The 23,825-nt window shown below is 40.0% G+C and overlaps 1 protein-coding gene across 1 annotated transcript; it reads right to left on the reverse strand.

Annotated features, from left to right (window-relative positions):
- Positions 1–790: 790 nt before the first annotated feature.
- reps2 (RALBP1 associated Eps domain containing 2) lies at positions 791–23,110 on the reverse strand. Its single transcript, XM_022759096.1, has 19 exons — positions 22,345–23,110; positions 16,994–17,117; positions 16,352–16,527; positions 15,276–15,384; positions 14,684–14,790; positions 14,460–14,601; positions 14,304–14,367; positions 12,724–12,892; positions 12,555–12,608; positions 12,215–12,293; positions 11,634–11,708; positions 11,148–11,196; positions 10,919–11,055; positions 10,535–10,596; positions 10,287–10,376; positions 6,971–7,057; positions 6,708–6,841; positions 5,175–5,277; positions 791–1,925 (listed from the first exon to the last, which is right to left on the reverse strand). The coding sequence occupies exons 1-19, from the start codon at positions 22,522–22,524 to the stop codon at positions 1,857–1,859; spliced, it is 2,010 nt and encodes a 669-aa protein (XP_022614817.1). The 5' UTR covers positions 22,525–23,110; the 3' UTR covers positions 791–1,856.
- Between the last annotated feature and the right edge of the window lie 715 nt (positions 23,111–23,825).

Genomic DNA, 23,825 nt, shown 5'->3' on the forward strand with positions numbered 1-23,825 from the left:
TTGCAACGTTTGCTAATTAGCAGTAAACTCTAAACACAGCTAACGTTGATGGGAATATAATTAGTTTTGCAAGTTTTTCATTCATCCAGTAGTTGTCTAGTAATCTCACTCAAAACCACATATGCCACATATGCTAAAATCCAGCTTGCATGGCTAACAACATGTTGGAAAATTGTCCAGATAGATCAAAGTCATTGATCAACATCAGAGTAGCTTGTTACCTCGGAGTTGAGTAGTGAGCTTGAATGAAACATAACTGAAAGAGAAATAGGCCTATGAGTGTGAGGTGTCTAAACAGGAGCCAAGTGTGTCAGTGGATATTTTTGGACGGCAGCAGCGGAGGCACTGGGAATACAGCCATCAGTGGTGACCTGCTTGACCCTCGCTTGTTGTGTCTGTGCAGAAGAAAGCACAGCTGCTCTGCGAGGGCCAGAGGGTTGAGACTGCAGCCTGTTTGATCTCTTCATCTCTCATATGAGGTGATAATGACGTCTGCTGCATCTGTTTATGTATTGGAACATCAATGTCACAGTCGTTTGAGCGCTAAAAGTGAGACGAAGTTTGTACATTTTTCCGAAATTTAGTAGGAAGTTTTTCAGGTTTCCACATCCATGGTGTTCAGTGCGACCCCAAGTTATATCTTTACACACCAGTAAAAGGTTAACTGTTTCTTTCAGTAATTGACAACAAGGTGATAGTTAAAATAAATAAAATAAAAAATAAAAAAATAAAATAATAACAAGAGTTAAAAATAGACAACTTTATTGATTCATTTGATTATTGTCTTCGGCCCAGAGCTCAGTTGTGCATGGTTTCAGGCTAATTGACAGTCCAGTGCTCACATCATTTTAAAACATGCAGTATCAAGCATGCCATCATGTAATTCAACCACTTCATTTACCATCATTAACAATCTAGATTTGTGGGGAAAAATTATCTTAAGCAAGCTTCAGTAGCACCACATCTTTGCATAGATCAAATTAAAACCACATCTGCTCATACGGACAGATTGAAATTTATCTTGCAAAACATAACAGGAATTGTGCTCGTTTCTTTTCTTTTGGTTTTTGGAGATCATTTTTTTTTAAAACTTGAGCAATACAGTATGGATGCAACCTGGAAATAACTTCATATGATAATAAACATAAGGGAATTTAAAAGTTTAGACAGAGCTCAAATTAAATATGGAGCCCAATTTCAAGTAAAATGTACATATTTCATACAAATCCAGTGTCAGAAGTGTTAACATTCCTCTGTGTCCTCATGGTCACACAGGACAGTGCTACAGTCTGACAACAGACAATCAAAACGTGTGAAGACTGAAAACGTGCAGCTAAATCAAACTCAACTATGTAAATGTGCATTTTGGAAACTTCAAGTGCAAAAAGTAACCGGATTCATAAACTAATCTGTAGCACCATCACTCGCTTTAGACCATGTGGATACTCATGAAATGCACTGTTTATAAAAAAAAAAAAAGACAGTTCCCATTATTAACACAGAACATAACCAGAGTCGTTGGCAATATGTGCACAAAATTGTTACATGTATTGTAAGCAAAGTAAGTTTAATGGGAGAAACTAAGAGTAACTCAAAAGAGAAAAATAAGTTAGAATGTCACAATGAACAACAGGATTTTTTACATGTGCACATCATACAGTGATTAAAAATGCATGGTTCAATCCAACAGCATTAAAAGTAATACAAAGTAACACTTGGACATCCCACTATGTCAACAATGCAACTTTGTTTCCATCCTCAGCCCTTTTACATTTCCTCTGTATTCATCACAAAAAACAACAACTTTAAGTATGTCAAATACTGATGACATGATTCTGACCAGACCTGAGGCTCCGTCATGTCGAGGCCAGAGGACGCAGCAGCTCCAGCTGGGACTCCAGGGTGACTCTCTCCTGGTGAACCACCTGCAGACCGACCAAAAGAAAACATGACCTTTGACCACTGTGCTGTCATCTGAAGATCCAGCTCAGGCAGTAAATTATATTATTTGCTTTGTTTGCCGTGGTAACAATGGTCTAGAAGAAGAAGAAGAAGAAGAAGAAGAAGAAATCCCTGCTAGCTAATTGTTATAATGTTCATTTCATCCCAAAATATGAAAGCATACAAAGACAAAACGAACTCCCACCGAGGGAAACATAAGAGGAGGGTATGCCATATGAGTTTCGCCGAAGAACCAAGTTGACTATTAATGTTCATTACAATATGAATGAGAACAAGTTACAAATGAAACAAACAAAAATGTGAAGTTGTTCTGAAGTCAATAGAGCTTACAAGGTGAGTTCAGTTGGCCAACTCAGATGGGATGGATTATCATGTGCATGTAGAACATATAGAGGCGCTGACCCCCTACAAGAAAGATCAGCACAGCAGGGAGTGGGCAGTGAGGATACGAACTTCATCCCTTGGGAAATGTGGACTCCAAATGAGTTTTCCAAATGAGCGTAGTGGCCAACACAAGTTTGTTTGTCCTGGTCACAGAGCTATTTACCTAGATTAATGGGTACCACTTTACAATAAGACTACCCTTGTAAAAGATATATAAATGGTTTGTAATGAGGTTAGTAAGTTGGTTGTTAACAATAAACTAGTTAAGTTATAAGTTATAACACAATTTACAATTTTCATGCAGACTCACTATTTGCCAAGATCATGTTAATGTTTACCAATTACAAATAATAGAATCTTATTAATAAATGCTGATGTGTTTTACACTTTACAATAAAGCTAAAGATGAAGAAACATGAAGATGATGGAGGGAGAATCACAGAGATGTGAAGAGTGGGACAAAGAATTGATGAGCAGTTCACCAGGTAAAGGAGGGTTACCACCTGTGTTCTAGCTGGATGTTAAAGTCCTAAAGAAGAGAGCAACCAGCAAAAAGCATCTCCATGTTAATCTGCACTGAGCAGAACAATGTGATCAACAGCTGTGATTAGAATGAGGACGGCTGCTGATACATGTCAAGGTAAACAACACAGCCACGGCCTTAGACCATGAATCTGCTCATTTGATATGATCATGTGATCTGCTATAATTTGATCTGTCAGATGAAACTGTTTGACCATTAAGATGCTGATGCTGGTTCATTGATAGTGACTGAACAAACATGATGAAGCAGCAGCTACAAATGCTGATGATGGAGAAAACAAAGAAAGCTCAGTAACTAATGAGAGAAGAGGCTGAACAGTACAGATACATGTTGATGTGATGGCTCACTATTTGGCAAGCAACAGGTTACTCTTTTTAATTTAATGTGTTATAACAGCTTATAAATTATTTATAAATTGTTAACTAAAAAGCTAATTAATAAACTAGTTATAAACCATTCATAAATCCTTTATAAAGGGTTGTCTTAATGTGGTATCGATTAACGTCTCCATATGTTCATCGCACCCTAAAAATCAAAGTGTTTGGCAGAATGAATGGTATGGTTCAGCCAGCCAACTGACAGGAAAATAAATATTATTGAATGAACAATACAGTGTTGATATCTGGGTGGAGGTGGGGTTCATAAAATGCTATATGAGCAGCAGCGGCAGCAAAACAGAGCAAGGCAATGATCACACCACCATAATCACAATGGTGCACTGGATATATATTGTAGTGACAGGAGTCGTGTGTGTGAGTGTAGCAACACACTCAAGTTGACTGCTTATCTGGTTTGTTTGTTTTGGTCGCAGTGGTCAATAACGAGATTCATATTACATATTTAACATATTAAAGTGTTGGACAGAATGAGCATCATACAAAGATTCCTCAGTGGTTCCCAACCCTCTTGGCTTGTGACCACTTAAGTGTGTATTGAGAGGTCCATCCCCAGCCTGTTTTGTCTTGTAGTTTTTCTTGTTTCATTTGATGAAGTCTTAGGGCCTGAAAGGGTGAAGGTATCTTATTTCTTTATTCATCTTGTGACTCCTCCAAATTTTTCTGGGGAGCCCTGGGCAGGTATCTTGTATGAAAAAATGACATTTTGGCATGAGTGCAATATCCAAAAGGCAAAGTGTTCAGTTCAGGAGAATCAGTTCAGCTGGAGTCAGTATATGTTCTCTGACCATAGTATGGGACACATTAATAAACTTCCATCCTAATGCAAAGTAACATAAATGTGCTGGTCTCTAATTGGTCTTTCTTTGGCTCCTCTATGTTCAGAAGAATATTGATGAATACTTTTTTCTTGGAATAACTCATAACTGTTCATAACTTCACATAACATCTGTCAAGTTTTCGATTTTCTTGTTACTTCACAAACTATGTCTTTATTTTAAATTTGACTCCCTCCTCTGAGGAAAAGTCAGGGTGGTGTCATCCCTTTCCATCCAGCCTCCTTTCTTTTTCTCACACACCCTGCTGTAGCTGGATGCCTGGGCTCTATTTTGAAGAGGACAGTTGTGAATGCCAGTGGCTGTTTGGTATTTCAACAGGGCTCGAGTCTATATAAAGACACATATGCCTTTCTCTGCTGAATTCCACAGATGCTTTGAGGAGCAAGCTGAATTAGAGTGAATAAAGATAAGTCTAGATTACTCACTGCTAATGGAAGACAACACCAGAATAAAAGCTGAAAGCTTAGAAATCCTTCTTCCTGTCTGTTTGTGTGATATTTAAGAAACTGGTTGTGTGTTGCTGGATTTCTTCTCTTTTTACTCTTCAGTAGCTCTTTAGTTACTCTTACTCTTTACAGCTATGAAAGTGCTGCATGTGAGCGTGCAGGTTTCGCTACTGGATCATTTACGAGGAGAATGACAGGCATGCTGCATGTGTTCCAACTGTGAGAGCGTGTGCCACGGGCAGATCCCCAATGCAAACATCTAGGTCTGTGCCATTAGTTCAGCCATGAGTGATGAGCAGGGGAGCAGACAGATGAGCTCAGGGCTCTTCACCAGCATTTCCCCTCAGCTCAAAGGAGTAGAATTCAACTTGTGACAATCGAGCAACAACTTTTGAATCAGCATTAACATGAACACTACCAAGCTCTCGTGGCTGAGGCTAAATGTTGTGTATGAAATCCCTATCCTTTGCAGGGCTGGTTTTCCCCATTTCACAGTGTCCCGGAGGAGCCGGAGGTCAGGGAATGTCACAAAGTTCACATGGATCGACACGCATTCCTTCAAAAACACTGTGTACATAGAAACAGAAACAGAAGATGGGCTGACCTTGAGTTGTTGTTGGAGCTCGCTGTTGAGGCGTGTCAGCACTGCATTGGTTTCTTTGTTCTTACGGATCGCCATCTGGATCTCCCTCTTCTGTCTGGACAGTCTGAGAGAGCATTCATCCACTTTATCATGTTTTTCATTCATTTTGTATCCAGATAAAACAATGTAACATAACTGACTCTGAATAAAATATCTCGTCTTTAAGCTGTTCACTGATGGAAGAAAATATCTGGAGTTAAAATGAACAAACGCTGAAACAGAGCCGCTGCTGTCAGAGACAGAGGAGACCACAAGGATCAGACCAGAACACTGAGCTTTACATCAACCAGCCACTGCTAACAGTCACCACTGTGATTGATGGTCACCTTCTACTGCACAGACTGACAGTTTCAGTGAGCTGTCTGCTCAATAAGGAGACAGCAGCACATATGCTACAGTCATTATGGTGGTTAGCGTGTGCCTTAATGTCTTCTGAATTCCCCTTTCCTGATGAGTTTTAAGGATTTACAATCCCCATCCCCACACAGACTTTTACAGCACAGCTACTAAATCTACGGTGGGGTCCAAAGTCTGAAAAAACATTAACAATTAACAATTCAAGAAAAGTGAATACAAAAATTACAAAACATTTGGACAGTATTTAGATGCCTTCAATTTTGCCAATTTTTTTTTAACATTTTCTCATGTTGCAGCTTTATTCTGAAATCAAACTATAATGGGAAATATGGTATTTTCTATCTATTATAACCCTGAATGACAGAGCTATAATTTCATTTATTGCAGTTACCTTAGTTAAACTTTTTACCATGTGATTTTGAACTGCTTTTATTACTTTTGAGGACATACATTCTGTCCATATTGCCCTACAATAAGACTGAGAGCAACTAAAACACATCTTTCTGTACCTTCTGACTTAATGGCTTAAACCTAAACCTAAAAGAAAAAAAAAAAGCCAGATCATATTTATAACCAGCTTCAACAGCGTGGCTCAGGTTGTTTTCACCTTGTGAGTCTGTGTGTGTGTGTCATCATGGCAAAGTGTCCTACAGACACTTCCTGTACCAGAACTACCAGAGGCTGTTCTGAGGACTTTGACGAGTGTCTGTCTGTGGACAGTTTGTCAACGTGGCAGCATCACCACCTGCATGAACTTTCACAAAACTTTACAGGTGTGTAGCTGAGATCAAAATGAATGCAGACTATGAAAATAGATGTGGTCGAAGCAAGGGCACTGAAAATGGAGAGGTAGAAAGTAGGGAGGGGGCCATTGCCCCCCTCCACTTTATACCCCTGGGGTAATTCATGGATCAATGTAAAACCAGTTCCAATCATTCCTGTCCGCTCTGAGACATTACGTAAAACTGTGATGAGATCACATCAGCCACCACTACACTATTACTATGTTATTATTACATTATTACAACATTATTATATTATAACTACATTATTACAATCAATCAATCAATCAACCAATGTAGCTAATCAAGAAAACTCAGATTCAATGAGATGTAAAGAGTCAAATGTTTGACTGACTTCTGAGCAGGCTTGGCAGGGGGAGGATACGACATGACAGGTGGAGGTGCGGTCTCCTGGTTCTGGGTCTCTGTGTGGTATTTCCTGCGAACTGGTTTCTGTGGAGCCTGACTGTGACAAACACCAGCCACGTCCTGGAGGAAAGGTAACAGAAATAAAAAGGTAAAGGTAACAGAAATGAACCTCCACACTGCAACAGAGACACAGACTCTTAGAAAATAAAAGGAGCAGGACCCTCACATATCTGGGTGAGGTGCTCAGACCTGTTTTGAAGCATTTGTCAAGTCTTCTGTGCTTGGACCAAATTTAGATTGTAGACCCTGTTCCTCAGGTTTTACACTGCTCTCCTCCTGCAACACAGACAAAACCAAACACATGACACATACATGTATGCTATACAAAAAAAAAAAAAAAAAGTCTTGACCAACATACATCATTATAAGGCGAGATGATATGAGGAATGCTATAGAGGTAGGTTGAAATGTGTCCGCCTGACCGTAGATAAATCAACAGCTTCCCTACAGGGACCACGATGTAGTGCTCTCTAGCCACGGCTGCTCAGGGGCAGCCATGATGGATTCACTTGCATTTATTGCATCTCCTATCTTCCACATTATTCTCTTCTAGACATAATATATAACACATCATCACCTGCTTTCATTCAGAGAGGTTAACAGTGCAAGAGTGAGATGTTTATTTCTTCATTTTTAGCTCATAGCAAGACTGAAAGATCAGTTGTTTAGAGAGTCGAAGGCATTTCTTACCAGGAAGCACCTTTGGTACGTTTCTGCTCCACAACATTTCCCATCTGTTAATGTTGGATTTAGTGAATTTGATCCACTAATTTTTATATGGGCCACTGTCTCCATTGCGGTGGCAGTTGAAATTCCTGGGTTTTCCTGATGGTTTCAACAGGCTAATGCTGCTGCTGTAAATTGTGCCCCAAGAAACCTAAAAGTGCATTTCACTGAGCAATGCGACTGACTCGCATGGAGACACAAATAAATGGCCCAAGGATTCACTGCACCATTGAACGTGAAACACAACCACAGCATGGAAACATTTAAAAGTTACTGTAGTAGCTGCTACAGCAGCAGTAAACCACAGGAGCTCCATTAGCATTACATGTGGTCACAGTAGCTGTAGGTCATGGCTGTTTTACTCCAGCAATGTAAGGACTGAAGAGGTACCGTCATTGACACACAGACCTTTTGAGGTCATTTTAATGATCTAAATAAGAAGAAATGATCAGCAAAAACACATCAAAACCAGGAGGAATGAAGTTAAGGACACTAAACCTGCACGTGGTAATGGATCGCTGATAAGTCTCTCCAGTCTTTGGAGGAGACAGTGGAGAGTGTAGATGTTAGTTGGACTGACAGACAATCAGATATTCAGCTCCACTGTGCTTTAGAAGAAATACAAAGATGTGACACTGCAGGAGCATCAGTCCTGGCTGCTTGCCAATGAAGTCAAGTGAAGTGATGTGAAATAAAGAAAAGTGATGTGAAGGAAAGTGAAATCAAGTGAAATGAAATCAAGAAAAGTGAAATCAAGAAAAGTGAAGTGAAGTGAAATGAAATAAAGAAAAGTGAAGTGAAGGTAAATGAAAAGTGAGGTAAAGAAAAGTGATGTGAAGGCAAGCAAGGTAATGTAAATGAAATCAAGTGAAATTAAGTGAAATAAAGTAAAGTGAAGGTAAGTGAAGTAAAGTGAGGTGAAGTGAAATAAAGTAAAGTGAAGGTAAGTGAAGTAAAGTGAGGTGAAGTGAGGTGAAGTTAAGATAAATGAAGGTAAGTGAAGTGTGGACAGGTGAAGTTGAAGTAATGAGGTAAAGTGAAGCAAAGTGAAGTGAAGCCGAGTGAAGTTAAATGCCTGCAGATGTGTAGCTGTTTCTCCATTTACTATAACTGCACACTGAACTGCTCCTAATGGCTTCCTGCAACAGCCGCTATCAAATGTTCACCCTTAACATTGAGATATTTTATGTTAAGGAAGCTACTTTAAATTATGCCTATAGTTCACTCATCTGTGAAATCTCCCTCTCAGGGGTTTGGGCTGGTGTGAGTTTCAGTTTGTCTTACTATGTGAAACATATGAACACAGGGTACAGCCACCTTTGGGGGCGTCCAGTCTGCTTGGTTTTAATTAAGACTTAAGAAATAAGAGTAAAACATCCCGTGGGAAGGCAGAGAAATGGTGATAGTACTAAAACAACCGTGGTACAACAGAGTTAAAGATATAAGAGCAGACATAGTATTGAGAGGGCACATTAATCATTATACTGTATGATACTACACTAAAAAGACAGTACGGGAGTAACTCAGAGGAGGTGGGTAGGATTATATCATGAGGATTGAATAGCTTCTGTGCCCTTTGAGCTTAAAACTACATCTGATTTGTCAAGTTAAAGTCAGAGGGGTGGACTCCACTATGGACAGAAACCCTTCACCCTTCACTTTGTCTCCCAGGAGGATGAACAAATAAATACAAAACTGTGTAAATACGAAGCATTTCCAGAAAAATGAAACCCAATTAATACAATATTTTGGCATCTACACAATTAATTTATTATGCCTGTTGGGTATACAATTTCAGAAGCTGGGAGAAACACTGAGTTTAAAAAAAGAGCATTTTAAAGTGCATTTTATATTATTCCATACATCAACAGACTCACCAACACAATGCGCTAATGAGTGTTTTTTAAGTTTAGTCTGATTACTATCTTAATTAGATATGGATTATTAGTAAAGAGGAACTATACATTTGTATAATGTAAAGCTAACCTAAGACATGAATGGACACCTGATATGAAATATAATATAGTAATGGATTCGTAAGCAGCCAGAAAATAGGTTGAGGCTATGATGTAAGTTGTGAAGAGCATTAACTAAGTGAGGATACTTCCTAATGTGGTGGTTGCCCATGCTTCCTAAATTAGACCCAGGGCCCACAGGGAGAAGAGGAAATGTTAAAGGTCTATGTCTGCAGTGGTGTAGATGTTACAGTTAGAGAATAAGGACGTCCTCTCTCTGAATGTATGTAGGTGCATGAAATTTTCATTTAAGCTTTCTATTCCCGTCCTCACAACTCATCAATATTAAACATGCACTGGATTTGTTATGTAGTGTAACAGGATACAAGTGCATACCCACATATATAAATAATAAGACGTGTAAGGAATGACAAACGAAGGACAAAGAGAATGAGGTTGAGACAGGATCAGACTAAATGCACGACCTGCCACTGCTGGCATGAATAAATCTCTGATGTGTCCGCCTGCTTGCAGCCCACAGCAGAGCAGACTTTGATGAACACCGCTGTCACAACCTTTGAGTTCATTTGAGTCTTGTTAAATAGAGGCTTGTATTTTTGACAAACATGGTGACACATTTATAGTCCTACATCTGACGTGGAAGGTGGAAAATCCGGGAGTGGAAAACGCTGACGACCTGTGATGGAATTTTGAGTTTGCCTGCTGATTTTTTTCCCCCCTTTCACAAAGACAATTTTGCTGCTTGCGGCATTTGAAAAAAACACCAAGGGATATCAAAGTAAGAAATTAGATTTTATGCTCACCTCTTCTCTAAAGTGACTGAAGTCAGCAAAGTTTGGCTGCTGCACTTTATTCGGGGGAGTTTTCTCTGAGGTGGTGATAAAATGAGGAACCTGAGAGAGATGATAGGTACTGATTAACCAAAGCTTTCTTTTATCATTAATTTATGGGACATGTGCACAGTTAGAGCTCAGAGGAACAACAAAGGCTCCCTTCACTGGAAATAAGAACACATTAGCTTGGAGTGCTTCCATAATCAAACAGGGCTTACCTGTGAGGTTATCGGTCTTGGAGGGAGGGCGGGAGGAGGTGGTAACCATCCACTTTTTACTCCTGAAATCCAGAAAAAGTTTCACTAAGCTATAAATTACTGTGGTTATAATTCTTTGCTTCCAGGAGACACATTTCACAAATATACCATTCCTATTTTCATAATCAGAAACTGACTTTCTCTATTGTGAGCCTCTCCCCTTTCAGACTCAACAATAAAAAACCAACAAATCTCCATTTCCCCCTTTAGTCCTCTCATGGAAGGAGAACTGTCACAAACAAAACACAATGACTCGGTTGCACCGTAGCTGCAGGCAGTTCATGCTCTCAGCATCTGGGTTACAAAGCTAATATTGTGAGAGGAGCTGAGTTGAGTGAGTCATACCGGGAGCGCCCTGCTGGAAGAGTTTGTTGAGGTCCAGTGAGGAGGCTCTGGAGTGGGTTTTCTGGGGCCGAGGCGGTGGAGTCGGAGGCTCCTCTGCCTTCTTCATTGCATCATCAACAGAGGTGCTGGAGTAGGACCTGCCCATGAGGTAACAGAAATACCAAGAGATTAATGAGCAGTTCAGGATGTTATTGAACTGATTTCTCTGGTGTCACAGGGGGATTTTCACCTCGGCCTGGTTTTTGTCCTCATCTGTGGGTCCAGGTCCTGAGGCGGTTCTGTGAGGAAGGATGCGTTAAAGGCAGGTCGGATTTTTTTGGTCTTGTGTGAGTTGTTGTAAATGAGAAGCAGTTACTTCCCTTTGGAACCTACACATATTTATCATATCATTTATGTCATGTGGTATTTCTGCAGTTACTTTCATAACCAAAATATATTGCATCACTCTGAAATGCCTGAATCTTACCATGTGCCTACAGAATACTGTATATATGTTTGCAAAGCTGCACTCTCAACTACATCACAGACAGTGTACCAGACATTTCCAACGTACAGGACCAAAGAGGAAGGACTAGCAACACAGTGAACACACTTAGGGTGGTGGTGTATTTGTGGTACAAGGCCACATCTCAAAACTGGGGCCCATGATGTTTTTATGTGCAGGAACAAGGCGTTCAGTGTTATATTCCCACATCAAAAGGAGTTGTAGTTTCACCTGGCCGCTCAGGAAAAGCACAGAGTTGCAGAGTCCGTTTCTCTTGAGATGTTGTCGCCCTCTTCAAACTTGCATCTGTAGACACAGTAATAAATACATCAGCAGCAGAATGAAGTGATGAGTCTTTTTTTTAGAAATTGTACCAACCACGTAATATTTTTGTAGAGACTAAATTGGGATAGTGGCATTTCATTTTATTCTAAGGCTTAAAAATATAAATGTACAGTATCTTAGCATTTCTCCCCCTTGTTAGCTTTCTTGAAATGGTCTGGTAGAATGTGTTTGTGCCTGTTCTGTAAGTTCAGTGTGTGAGTATACTGGGGTAGCAGTATATAAAGAAGTTATACACTTAATTTGATTGTATTTTTATGTTGTTTTCCTGACATGTTCTGTTTTGTTGTTTCAAAATAAAAAAGAAAGTGGAAAATACTGTGTCACTGTCCCAGTTAATGTTGTAGTGACTTTAACAAAGCAGCCAATTGACTCAGAGGAAGTGAATGTGCCTTGCATCTGACTTTTGAAAATAATTTTTCAGTATTTAATGACTCAAATAAATCTGGAGAAAAATGATCTTATTTCACCTTGTTTACAAGATTCCTCTTTCAAATCCTGTTTTGTTGTTGCCAGACTTGGCTGGATTCTCTCTATGATGCTTCGATCCTAAAAAAAAAAGAAGAAGAAGAAGAAGAAGAAGAAACTAATCATTTTCAGACATACAACATCACTGCCTGTGAAATAACATAAAGTGTATAGTACATTACAGGAAGTACAAGTTTATGCTCAACATGTTAAGGTGACTGCACTTGGGGCAGCCTCATGTTCAGCTTGTTAGTGCCCCCTACAGGCACCAAAGAGGGACTCCATATTTTAAAAATATTTTATTCATCAGTAATAATCAGAGTATCTGAGGGTTCGGTTTACCATCTGACTGGGCCTTGGTTCAGCATCCTCAAAGACAATTAGAGGCTCTGCACTCTGCAACAGTATAGTTTGAGTTTTTACATAAAAAAGTAAAAACACCACAGCAAAGAAAAGACATGACAAACAGTATGCATGTTTCAGAAAACAGATCCATGCACACGTCCCTTACCTCAGGAGTGTCCGGTATGTCCTCTTCCTGCTGCATGAACCCTGGCCGCAGGGTTGGAGGGAGGCTCTCTGGGAGAGGGTAACCATTTTTGCGTGCCACAATCAAGTGAAAGGCTGTGCAGAACTCAAAGAAAGTGAGAGCTCCATCTCTATCCACATCACTCAACTCCCTTAAAAAATTAGTTGAAAAGATGAAGAATATCTGGAAAACCTGAGAGTGGAGCTGTAGATTTATGTTTCAACAACAATCCTGATCATTAAATTAAATTAAATTACATCAGAAAGTATTGGTAATACTTTATTTTTGAGGGGTCTGTAATTCCATATAGTTTCATAATAATTTTTCTAAAAAGGTTTCCAAAAAAAAAAAAAAACTGTGGTATTTGGTACAAATTTATAGGAAACATAGGAATTTGCTTGAAAGATGTTTCAGGTGACCTGCTGTGCACTGATCAAAAGACTCTCCCTCCATCAATTTATTATGTAAATTAACTGGATTTTACCAGTTGAACACAGTTTCTTTTCTATTCCTAATTTAGGCCAAAATACATGGTTCTTTCTGGAAAACTTCATAGGAAATTAAGAGGAAATTATTAGGAAATTACGGACTCTTAAAATGTTACAACAATTGAAATTGAAACATCTTGACTTAAGGTTTTAACTACAGCAGGCATTCTGATGTATATATGGTGATCAATATTTATCAATAATGAAAGCTAAATCTTGACATACAATTACATATAAGAGAAGTTTGACATATGTACTAAACTAAGCCGGTTAGTTTAGCTTTTTACCTCAGGACAGAGCCAGGCTAGCTGTTTTCTCTTGTTCCCAGTCTTTATGCTAAGCTAAACTAAGCTAACAAGCTTTTGGCTGTAGCTACATTTCTAGCCTGCAGACATGAGAGTTGTATCTTGTCATCTGACTCTCAGTAAGAAAGCAAAGTGTATTTCACAAAATGTCAATTTTTAACTTTAAGATTGTGCTTCAACAGCCTATCAACTAATCAATATTTCTAAATAAAAGAGCACAATGTTATATTTTACAATCAAATAACAATTTCTTTTATTCAGACACCTCCTCTATGGTAAAATATACTGTATATGATGTTGTCAGAGACGTAGTTTGTCATTTGTGTTTAGCTAAGCTAACACCAAGCAGCCAGTTAGCTTTATACAAAGCCTAGAAACAAAGGGAAACAGTCTGGCTCTGACAAAATCCACCAACCAGCACCTCTAAAGCTCAGTAACCAACACGTCATATCTCTGCTGTTTACTTTGTACAAACATTAGAGTGGTCAAGTGACACACTGTGGTGGTGGTAGGTGCATGTTGTAATATTTGGACTGGGTCAGACTGTTTCCTCCTGGTAACACTATGCATTTAAGATTTTCAACAAAATGTATTTTATACAGTCAACTCCTGCGTTGCAATAAATGAAAAACATTGTTTCAAATGCCCTTTTGAAATCTGCATTTTTGTGTGACTCAGTGGGCCTGCTGAGGCTCTTGGCTGATATACACCCAACTGACCCCAGAACAGAACAGAACAAGGACAGACAACACAGTGAGTCAGCACTTACCAAATGTGGGAGAGCTCTGGTATTGGGAGCTTGGATTTTGTGAAGAAGTTTTTCGCAACAGCTCCTAAAAAAAGTAAAGAGTGACAAAGAGGTAACATAGTTTGAAAGCTTAGTTTTTCTGTGAAATAGGTGCAGCAGGTGGGGAGGGGTCCATACCCAGGATGAGAGCCCCCAGGTCAGGCTGCAGGGTCTTGAACTGATTTGTATAATACTCCAGCTGTTCCTCTGTGATCCTCCAGGGGTCATCGTCAGAATAGTCCACTACACCCTGCTGGGCCAGCCGCTCTGCTGAAGACGCCTGGGAAGGACATACAAAGTATCATAACATAGACTTGAATGTAGAATGTACATGATTATAAGCTGTAAAAATCTGGCCGTACCCGAGCCATAGCAGGGTGCTCCACAGTGGGTTTAGTCCCGTAGTTACTGGACGAGGAGTGCTGCTCCAGCTGAGCAGTCGGCCGTGAGGATTGTTTGCTGTCATAGGCTGAAGGACAGGAGAGAAAAACACAGCTTTGGTGGAGGAGAAACCTGAGACTGCCGTGCAATGATTTCCTACCGATTACACCCCTGAAAAATGTGATCTGACAGAATGAGAGAATCACAGATCAAAGGAGCCGCAGAGAGCAAAGTGAGAGGAATCAGAGCTGCTCCATTTGGAGGAATGAACAGGTGTCACAGACGCAGTAAAACCTCAGCTTTTTCCTTTCAATTCATCTCTGATTTATAATTCATGACTACTGTAAGACATCTACTTCTGACAGTTTCAGTCAACTAAGTTGTTTCTACTCAGAAACTGAAGAAAACTGAGAAATGTAAATGAATAAATAAAAAGGTCATGGAGCCTGTAATGCTGATGCTGATGGTTCTTACTTGAGGCAAACTTTTCTGCCCTGTACAGTAAAACTTCAGAATAAAGACGTGACTTAAAGTATGATTAGTGCTCAGTGCTGCGATAAAACTGGAACTTACTCATCTGTGAGTCTGCTCCATTTCTCTGCGTGGTGTACGAGTAGCTGCGGTAGGTAAGTGGAGAGCAGGGGGGTGAACTGCACGGTGAGCGCGGTGGAGACCAAGACTCCTTTAAAAACAGGGACAGAATATTTATTACTTCACATATACACATATACATACACAGTACATATACATAATCAGTACATACACACATATATACATCATATATATATCTATATGTTGTATGTTTTGGCCTATGTTACATTTTAATGTTATGATCAGTCTGTTTCATCTCATGCCAAAATGGGCCCTGAAGATTGAGGCATAGTCCGGTATCTGTAACAATCCTTAGACCAATGATTCCTAAATGTTACAGTGCATTCATAAGAAAGGATTACTACAGTATATTAAACAAACTGAATCCTGGAACAGTTTGTGTTTACTCCAAAGAGTGTAAATGCAGACAGTAAATGTGGGGAAAAAGGTAAGTCTCTGATGTGCTACATTTACACCAGGGAGCTTTGTGGTTATATGGTTTCCTTCATATTTCAGTTATACTTGGTAAACAATGACAAAGATGTGTTTTTTCTTTTGTGGTGTATTTTATACATTTTAGAGGACAGGAAACAAAGGGGAAAGAGATGGGGAAGCACAAAGTACTGGTTATATTCAGTGCATTAACCCCTGAGCTACCACGATGCCACATTGACTACACAGTAAAGTAGATGGGCATTAATAAGCCAAATTTTGACCTCGCTGCAATTGGAAAGTTGTGATCAGAGAAGTCTTCAATCATCTTATTTTAGTGATCATGTTCCTGCTCCAGCTTCTTGTTCTCAACTTTACATGACACCCACATCACATTTCCATCAGGTTTGTGTTCTGGGAATCACTTCTTTGTCATCCTTCTCTAATCTCTCACCGACAAGACATTTGAACTCTGATGATTATAGCTGACTGGAATATCTCTGCTCAGTGCACCGAACATTTCCTCAGCAGGGGACATACTGAGTGGATCATAACAGTGATTTAACTGTTCGTTCTGATAAACTGTTAACTGCCTTGCATCATTAGAGGTTTCATCCCATGCTTACCTTCTTCTCTACACCTGCCTCCAGGTGTCTGAAGGTGCTCCTGTCAGCTGGAGACCATGAGACAGAACCAGGAGCAGTCCCAGACTGAGCCCCCTGACCTTCTGTGCTGGGAGGGGCGGTCGGGTATCGCATGTCTGGTTCATTCTTCAGCCCAACAAATCTGGGCAGAGGTAGATCTAGAGCCAGAACATTAGAATACTTTATCACATTTTTATCTTCTTTACTATGAGTTTTTCTTTTTTCTCTTCTTTGGAAATCATTTTGAAAAAGTACTGAAAGTATATAAAGAACTTTTTTCTTTAGTTTTGTCTCATCAGCAGTATGATGAAATGTGTGATGATCTTTGAGTACCTCTACATCTTACCCTGCTGAGGTGAGCTACCACTACACACCATGGTGAATTTGAAAATCTCATACTCTTCCTATTAATCCATCAAACTATCATTTGCTATGTAGAAAACAGATTTCCTCTTTGGCCCGGGTGTGACTGATTTTGTGCTCCTGTAATGAGGACAAACCCACTTAGCCCTTTCCACGCGACTCCCCTTTCATCCAGATTAGACCAAATCCTGCCATGTTAAGATAATCTCCTGATCCCCTTTTGCTCTCATAAGACGCCTCCACTCTGAGCGGCAGACTTACTGGCCGTTACACTCTCCAGGCGAACGGGCAGACCAGACTGGGCGGCCGCGAGCAGCTTCAGGGCCACATAGAACTGAGGTGTACCAAAGTAACCCAGACGCTTTGCTCCACACACCTCGGTCACCTGGAAACACAGAAAGTTCAGATTTTAACAACGTATAACCCTCATACATCTCATCTTTATGTTGCTGCAGTGCTGTGACCTCCTCTTTTCAGAAACATAATCTGGAACAGAGTAATCTTAAACATGTGATTATTTTACACCCTGATCAAGATAACGTGTCGTACAAAACTACAGGCTCTACTAACAGAATAAAGATAGAAGAAACAGTATGTGAGGGATAAGCAGCACAGTGGGATCTGTTCATCCAGTACTCTTTTGATTAGAGGAACAATGACTGCTTTGGGGGAGCAAAGAAGATTAGCTTTATGTGGGTCAGTTGGGAGAGAAAATTCCACAAAACATAACTGAAATTCAGTTAGAGGTTCTTGAAAAGTAAAACTGTTCGTTTATGACTGAGTTTAGAGCTGCGCTGATGTCTAAAAGTGCACGTGGCTCTTAAATACACTGCTGAAAAAGGGACGCTGAGTAACAGTCATGAAAGTATTAATGGTTTCTGGTACACCACACACAAACACATACTCCCCTCAATCTATTTTGACCAGAGTCCCAGTATTTATACGCTGGAAAACTAAGCTGTCGCCAATTTTCATGTTAGCATGATATCAAATGAACTGTGAGAGGCATTATTAAAACTGGACTTCTACGTGTTGCCCCTCTATAAGACAAGGCCTGATTATTGGGTGAAAATGCAAAGAGAAATGGGTTCAACATATTGGAAAATATGCACATTTGCAGACTGTTAGCTTAGCTTCACATAAACACTGGAATAGAGGGAAACAGATAGCCTGGCTCTGACCAAAGGTAACAAAAATTTACCTAGCAGCTCCTCCAGCCTTCATAGCTTCCATGTAAAACAACAGTGAGCTGATTTTACACCTTAGCTTTTAAACAAACTAGGTCTAACATGTTAATTAACTAACTAACATTACAGGAACAGTGTGATATCCATGCTAGCTAAGCTAGCCACCAGCAGCCAGTTAGCTTATCCTAGCAAAAGACTAATTAACACTTCCCCCTTATATCATATGTGTTTAATTCCAACAAAAGTCTGAAATCTTCTCACCTGACTGTTGGTAAAAAAGTTAATTGAAGGGAAGGAATTTCTTCATCCTGCACATTGTAACTTTTTGATTCTAGCATCTCAGTAAAAGCGAAACTGTCACCATTACAAAAAAGTCCTGACACACCTGGAGAACAACGCTGAACTTTATCAAGCCACTTCAATAACATAAGGTCATCTGGGTTGTTTTGGTTTCACCATGACTGACAGACACCAGACCATCCATCTTCTTGTGGCAACAACGGATTAACACTGGTTATCTAACACTAACAATTACGTTTTTTCATAAACACGTGAGCCAGGATTCAAGTTTTAAGTGAATCAGACGGTTTTTCTGTTACTGAGGGGAACAAGAACATTTTCTGTTATGTGTTGATGAAATATGAATGTCAGGGGTGCTGTTAATACCCATTGTCTAATGAGGCTGTGTGGAGTGCATGTGGCTCATATCGCCTTATGACACATTATTTCTGCTTGACCTGCACTGTTAACAGCTTTCAAAGAGACATGAAATCCAAAACAAGCATGATCCAGAAAGAGGCTGAACAGACAGAGCAGGTCAGGTCTGCAGTGTTGGAGATGGTGCCTGAGGTCAGCCGAGAGAGATTGATGATGAGATTATTTCAGGAGCACCAGTAAAGGCCTTGAGGAACCAGACAGGCCGGTCAGATCTCTGGCCTGAGGGGGAGAGTCATTACAGGGAGCTGGAGAAACGCCAAAAACGTTTCAGCGCACATAATGTTATCACTGGTGTCACTTTTTGGACATTGATTAATCATATGCCTTGTTGACAATGTGAATATGAAAATCACGGAAACTATTCTGTTATTTAGGAATGAAAATAACAACATATAACTTGAATTACACCACAGAACATATGTAACGACACAGCACATATTCAGTATGATTGCTGAAATACCAAAATAAATAAAAGAATGTGTCTGTTGTGACTTTGAGTAACTGCTGTCAGAAAGAAAGAAAGTCTGTACTCAACTGCTGTAATTAAATCCTGTTAACTTACTTGTACTTTACTTGAGTACAGGGCTGAAACAGGAAGTTGATCAATTGTTGTCATCTTTGTCATGTATGAGAGTAAATTAAATACTGAATCTTATGCTTTTAGACTGTCAGTCACAGAGAACGACCTACATTAATTAAAGACGTCATGAGGCCTGTGGAAAATTGTGAATGTCACGTTTTCAGTATCTTGTTATTATGTCATAGACTAAATGATTAATTGAGACATAATTACTAGAATAATCAATAATGAAAATATTCGTTAGTTGCCACAACATTTCTGAGGGAAATATTGAACTTTTTACTGAGCTACATTCATCTGAAGATATAGTTTCTAGTTACTAGACACCTCTCAGATTAAGATTTCACATTAGAAAACAATCAGTAAGAAAGCTCATTAAAATCAAACCAGTGGTTCCAACGTTTTTGGTTTACCGTTTAGATGTCTGCGAGGTGTTGGCAGTTCACCAAAAAACTTCTCAGATGGTTTCATTTAAATAATTATTTGAGGTGCAGAAAAGTCAATCAGTCACAGAGTACCTTTACTTTTGTAATGGAGTGCTTTTACAATTACTTCTATCTAAGAAAAGGACGTGAGTATTCCTTCCACCATTGTGAGCAGCACCAGCATTATCAGCCTGGAGTGCCACCAGAGCTCAGGCCACACCTTATTCAAACAGACAGGTTCTGCAGCCACATCTGTTGACACATTACAGTACACCTGAGCACAACACTGTGCACGAACACATACCACATACTTCAACTACAACCTGACAACAAACTGCAGCACACACATTTATGGGTAATTCTGTGTGTTACTGCATCACGAGGAAATCATCCAACAACACACCTTCCACTGAGCTGTCAGGGTGTCTGCCGTGCTTGTTTATTGTGGTCATGTGATAAAACGTTATGGGAAACATTTACTTGTCAGTGGAAATAATCTCAGTCAATAACAGGATGATCCAAAATCTGTACCTTGAGTCCATGTAATGAGTGTAACAATTGATTTCACTGCAGAGTGATGTCTGGGAAGGAGAGCCTTACTCTGAGTGACTGCTGGCTTCACAGACAGCAGTGACAGCTCAGCAGGAAGACATGTCAGGCTTTCACTGTTTATCTGCTGTAAACACAGGTCACACATTCAGATGCAAATCTGGTCAGTGTGGGTATCGGATGAATCAGCAAACACACCTCTACATACGCTCTGTGACGGAAAATTCCCTTTGTTTTGACAAATAGCAGAGAGTGGAGTTACAGTAAAATCACAATCACAATGCAACTCCTATGTCATCATATATCCTGGAGGAAATGCACCATTTCTGATTCCCTGATACTGTGTGACATAATGACCCAGAAGTCAGGACCAAGTCCAAGAGTGATCCTGCAGGCATCCTGCAGCAGGGCCAAACACAGCTCAGAAGGCTGTGTGTCAATCAACCCTGTGTGGTGGCTGCGGTCCAGGCCAGACAGGAAGGAAGCTCACTGCCAAACTTCCTGACACCCACACAGACACACAATAGGCTGCAATTGCCGGGAGCCGACCCCTCTGGACAGAGAGTGGCGTGAACGGAGGCAGTGACCTGCTGTGCTCATCTGAGCTGGAAAAATATGTTTATATTCCTGTGATGGGTCAGCAAAATGTAGTAGCTCTATGTTGCAGGCAATGAAAAACAGTCTAGAATTACTGATATGGTCTCTGTTGTGTATGAAAAGAGATAGAAGTATATAAATTCATGTGACAGTACAGAAAATGTGACACTTTTTAGTTTGCATGCTGGTTCTGACAGGTTTGAATGAGACTTGCTATGATGCGCATCAGTGAGTAAAATAGTGTGTACAGCCTTCAAGGACCATGCCAGTACTTTTGCAAGTTTTAACTCCAACTACAGATTATCTGTACTTTCATTTTAAAGCATTTTGTTCAGATTTAGATTTTTTAACTACTTTATGCAGCCATTGGTTTCCATTCATCTCTGCACCATATAAAAAAGATAGCCTGTATGCAGACTTAAAGTGACTCTGTGACTATGTTGAACAGTAGCGATGATAAATGTTCAAATGTTGTGTAAAAGTGGAGAGCCAAAAAAAGGACTTAGTAATGTCCTTCAAAAAGCAATATCTTGCTAAATGTTTGCTAACATTAGCCATTAGCTATGGAGCAGTAGGACAAGTGCAGAGAAGAGATCCGTTGCTTTTCTCTGTTTTCAGATCATTGCACATTCAGATTATTTGGGGTTTGGACTGTGGGTCAGACAAAACTAAGTATCATATAACATAACAGCTTGGGTTTTGGAAAAATGTGATGGACCTTTAGACTGTTTTTCAGATTTATAGACTAAACAATAAATTGATCAAATGAATGAATGGAAATGAAGGAAATCCTTAGCTGTGATGTAAAGTAGCCTACATGTTTTGTGCTGTAGTAAATGGGCTCAAAATACAAGGTCACTGACAAGGCCCCTGAAAGAGAGAAGATTTTACAAACCTAATTTACTGACAACTGAGTATTACTCCAAGAGAGAGTTGATTTCAAAGTTTAAAGCATGAGAAATACTTCAGCCACAGAAGTAAACAAGATCACTGCTGACAAAATATTCTTCCCAGGAAAGACTAATCTTCTACACTAGTTTGGACACTGAAATGACTCCTCATGTCAACTGAAACTCATTAATCACTCACAAGAGATATCAGCAATCCAAAAAAAATGTACGTAGCATAGGCCACATAACAATGGTGAGACACGCAGACACATGCACAACCAATGCAGCAGGCTATGTGAAGTGACTGCCTTCCTGTGTGACAGAGCGGTAACAGAAAGGAGGTGTGTGAAACCTCTCTCTCTAACACACGCACACGCGCACAACACACACACACACACACACACACACACACACACACACACACACACACACACACACACCATCATCAACATCATCATCATCAGAGAATCAGAGAGACGGTACACAAAGAAAATATCACGCCTCATTATCATATGTTTGAGACCAGAGCCGGATCATGTAGACCCGGCTCAGTGTCTCCTGCAGATCCCTGTGATTCGGGGAGCAGCAGCCGCAGCTCTCAGCCCTTCACACTTGATAACATGTGATGACCAAGCAGGCGCAGTTGTGCGATACGGGCAACACTCACTTTATGCAGGGATTCAGGAGGTAGCTGAGACGCCTTGAACAGCTCTGCCACTTTGCTGGACGACAGTTTTCCTGAAGTGTCAGCCTGACACAGGCTGTGGAGACCTGAGTAATACCTCTGCTCATGTTCATTCAGGGAGATGAAACTCCCTGCAGACGCCACACCGGATTCCTGATCCATTCCCAGGACTGACGCATGGAGGATCCGCTGGAAGCACTACAACCAAACAGATCGATACATCCTGCTCCGCACAGCGGCTCCTGTTTCAGGTCGGAAGTGGAGGATTGGCAGGCGGAGGACGGAGGACCGTATCACCTCCAACGAGAGTGTTCCCTGTGATTACAGACTGCCTGCTCGGCTCAGGCTCATCCACTCCTACTGCCTATTATGTCTGGTTGTAGCAGTACCGGCCTGCGCCTTCTGGGGGCGGCAGAGCACAGGAAGAAGCGGCCATTGTCTGCTTCATTTCTCACACACCATAATGAAATGATAACTTTCATCTTGATTTTTCTCTCTCCACCAGGGGACCACTCTCTGACTGTTCATTGTGCAGTTTATGCTTCATCATACTACAACTGTGCACTAAAATACATTCATTCATTCAAATCGGTGAATGAACACATGGACACACTCTGGAAGTCACTGTTTTTCTCACAAGGTTAGCCATATAAAGTACAGTGAATGTTTATTCACCATAACATCTTCTTTAAAGGTGTAATGTGTAAGATCATGCCACTTGATCCACTTTCATAGGGGCAGCATACCACCTCTTCACCCTCATCCAGTTAAATATATTGTTGTTTTCCCCATGTCCCTTATAATTTTGAATACTTGTAATACAAACAGTATGTTCTTATTTACCTATAGAAATATGAAGGCAAGAGGATACTGCATGACACATGGGTGTCAGGCTACAGCAGCATGAGGAAGGGATGATGACATCATCACAACGGCAGAATCAGAAAATAAGAAAATACAGAAAATAAGAATCTTACACATTGCACCTTTAATGCAGCAATGCAGCAGGGCACTTTAACCCAACATGCAACCCTGAAACCAGTCACTTATCTGGGCTCTGGGATACAGATCAGACAGAAGTTCATTGTACTTTTTACTTCACAGACAGGACGGTGCTAAAATAAAAGAATCTCACTATATTACTCCTTAAAGAATAAATTTAACTCATTTGCAAATGTATTATATGTACATATATTGAATTTCCATATATGACATATATATGCACATATAAAATAAAAGCACATATGTAAAAAATATATATGAAACCTATTAGAAATTGGAATAATTTCATATGTTGACATATGTATCTAGCCCATACAAATATGTATGTTTATGTAGCCTATATATTGTAGACATATGGTACATAAATATATATCTATCCCAAAGCCTTTCAGTATATGTTAACATTATATACAGTGGGTTCCAAACATCTGAGATCACTTTCATAGAATGGGAAGAGACAT

The sequence above is a fragment of the Seriola dumerili genome, unplaced genomic scaffold (genome assembly GCF_002260705.1).
Source record: "Seriola dumerili isolate Sdu_G_001 unplaced genomic scaffold, Sdu_1.0 BDQW01000319.1, whole genome shotgun sequence".
In the NCBI taxonomy this organism is placed as follows: Eukaryota; Metazoa; Chordata; class Actinopteri; order Carangiformes; family Carangidae; genus Seriola; species Seriola dumerili.

Coding starts and splice junctions, on each gene's coding strand:
- reps2 (XM_022759096.1), bottom strand. CDS start 22,524: ATGGATCAGGAATCCGGTGTGGCGTCTGCAGGGAGTTTCATCTCCCTG. Junction 12,893..14,303: donor CCAGAGCTCTCCCACATTTG/GTAAGTGCTGAC, acceptor TAATTTTTTAAG/GGAGTTGAGTGATGTGGATA. Junction 10,597..10,918: donor CTTCCAGCAGGGCGCTCCCG/GTATGACTCACT, acceptor TCTGGATTTCAG/GAGTAAAAAGTGGATGGTTA.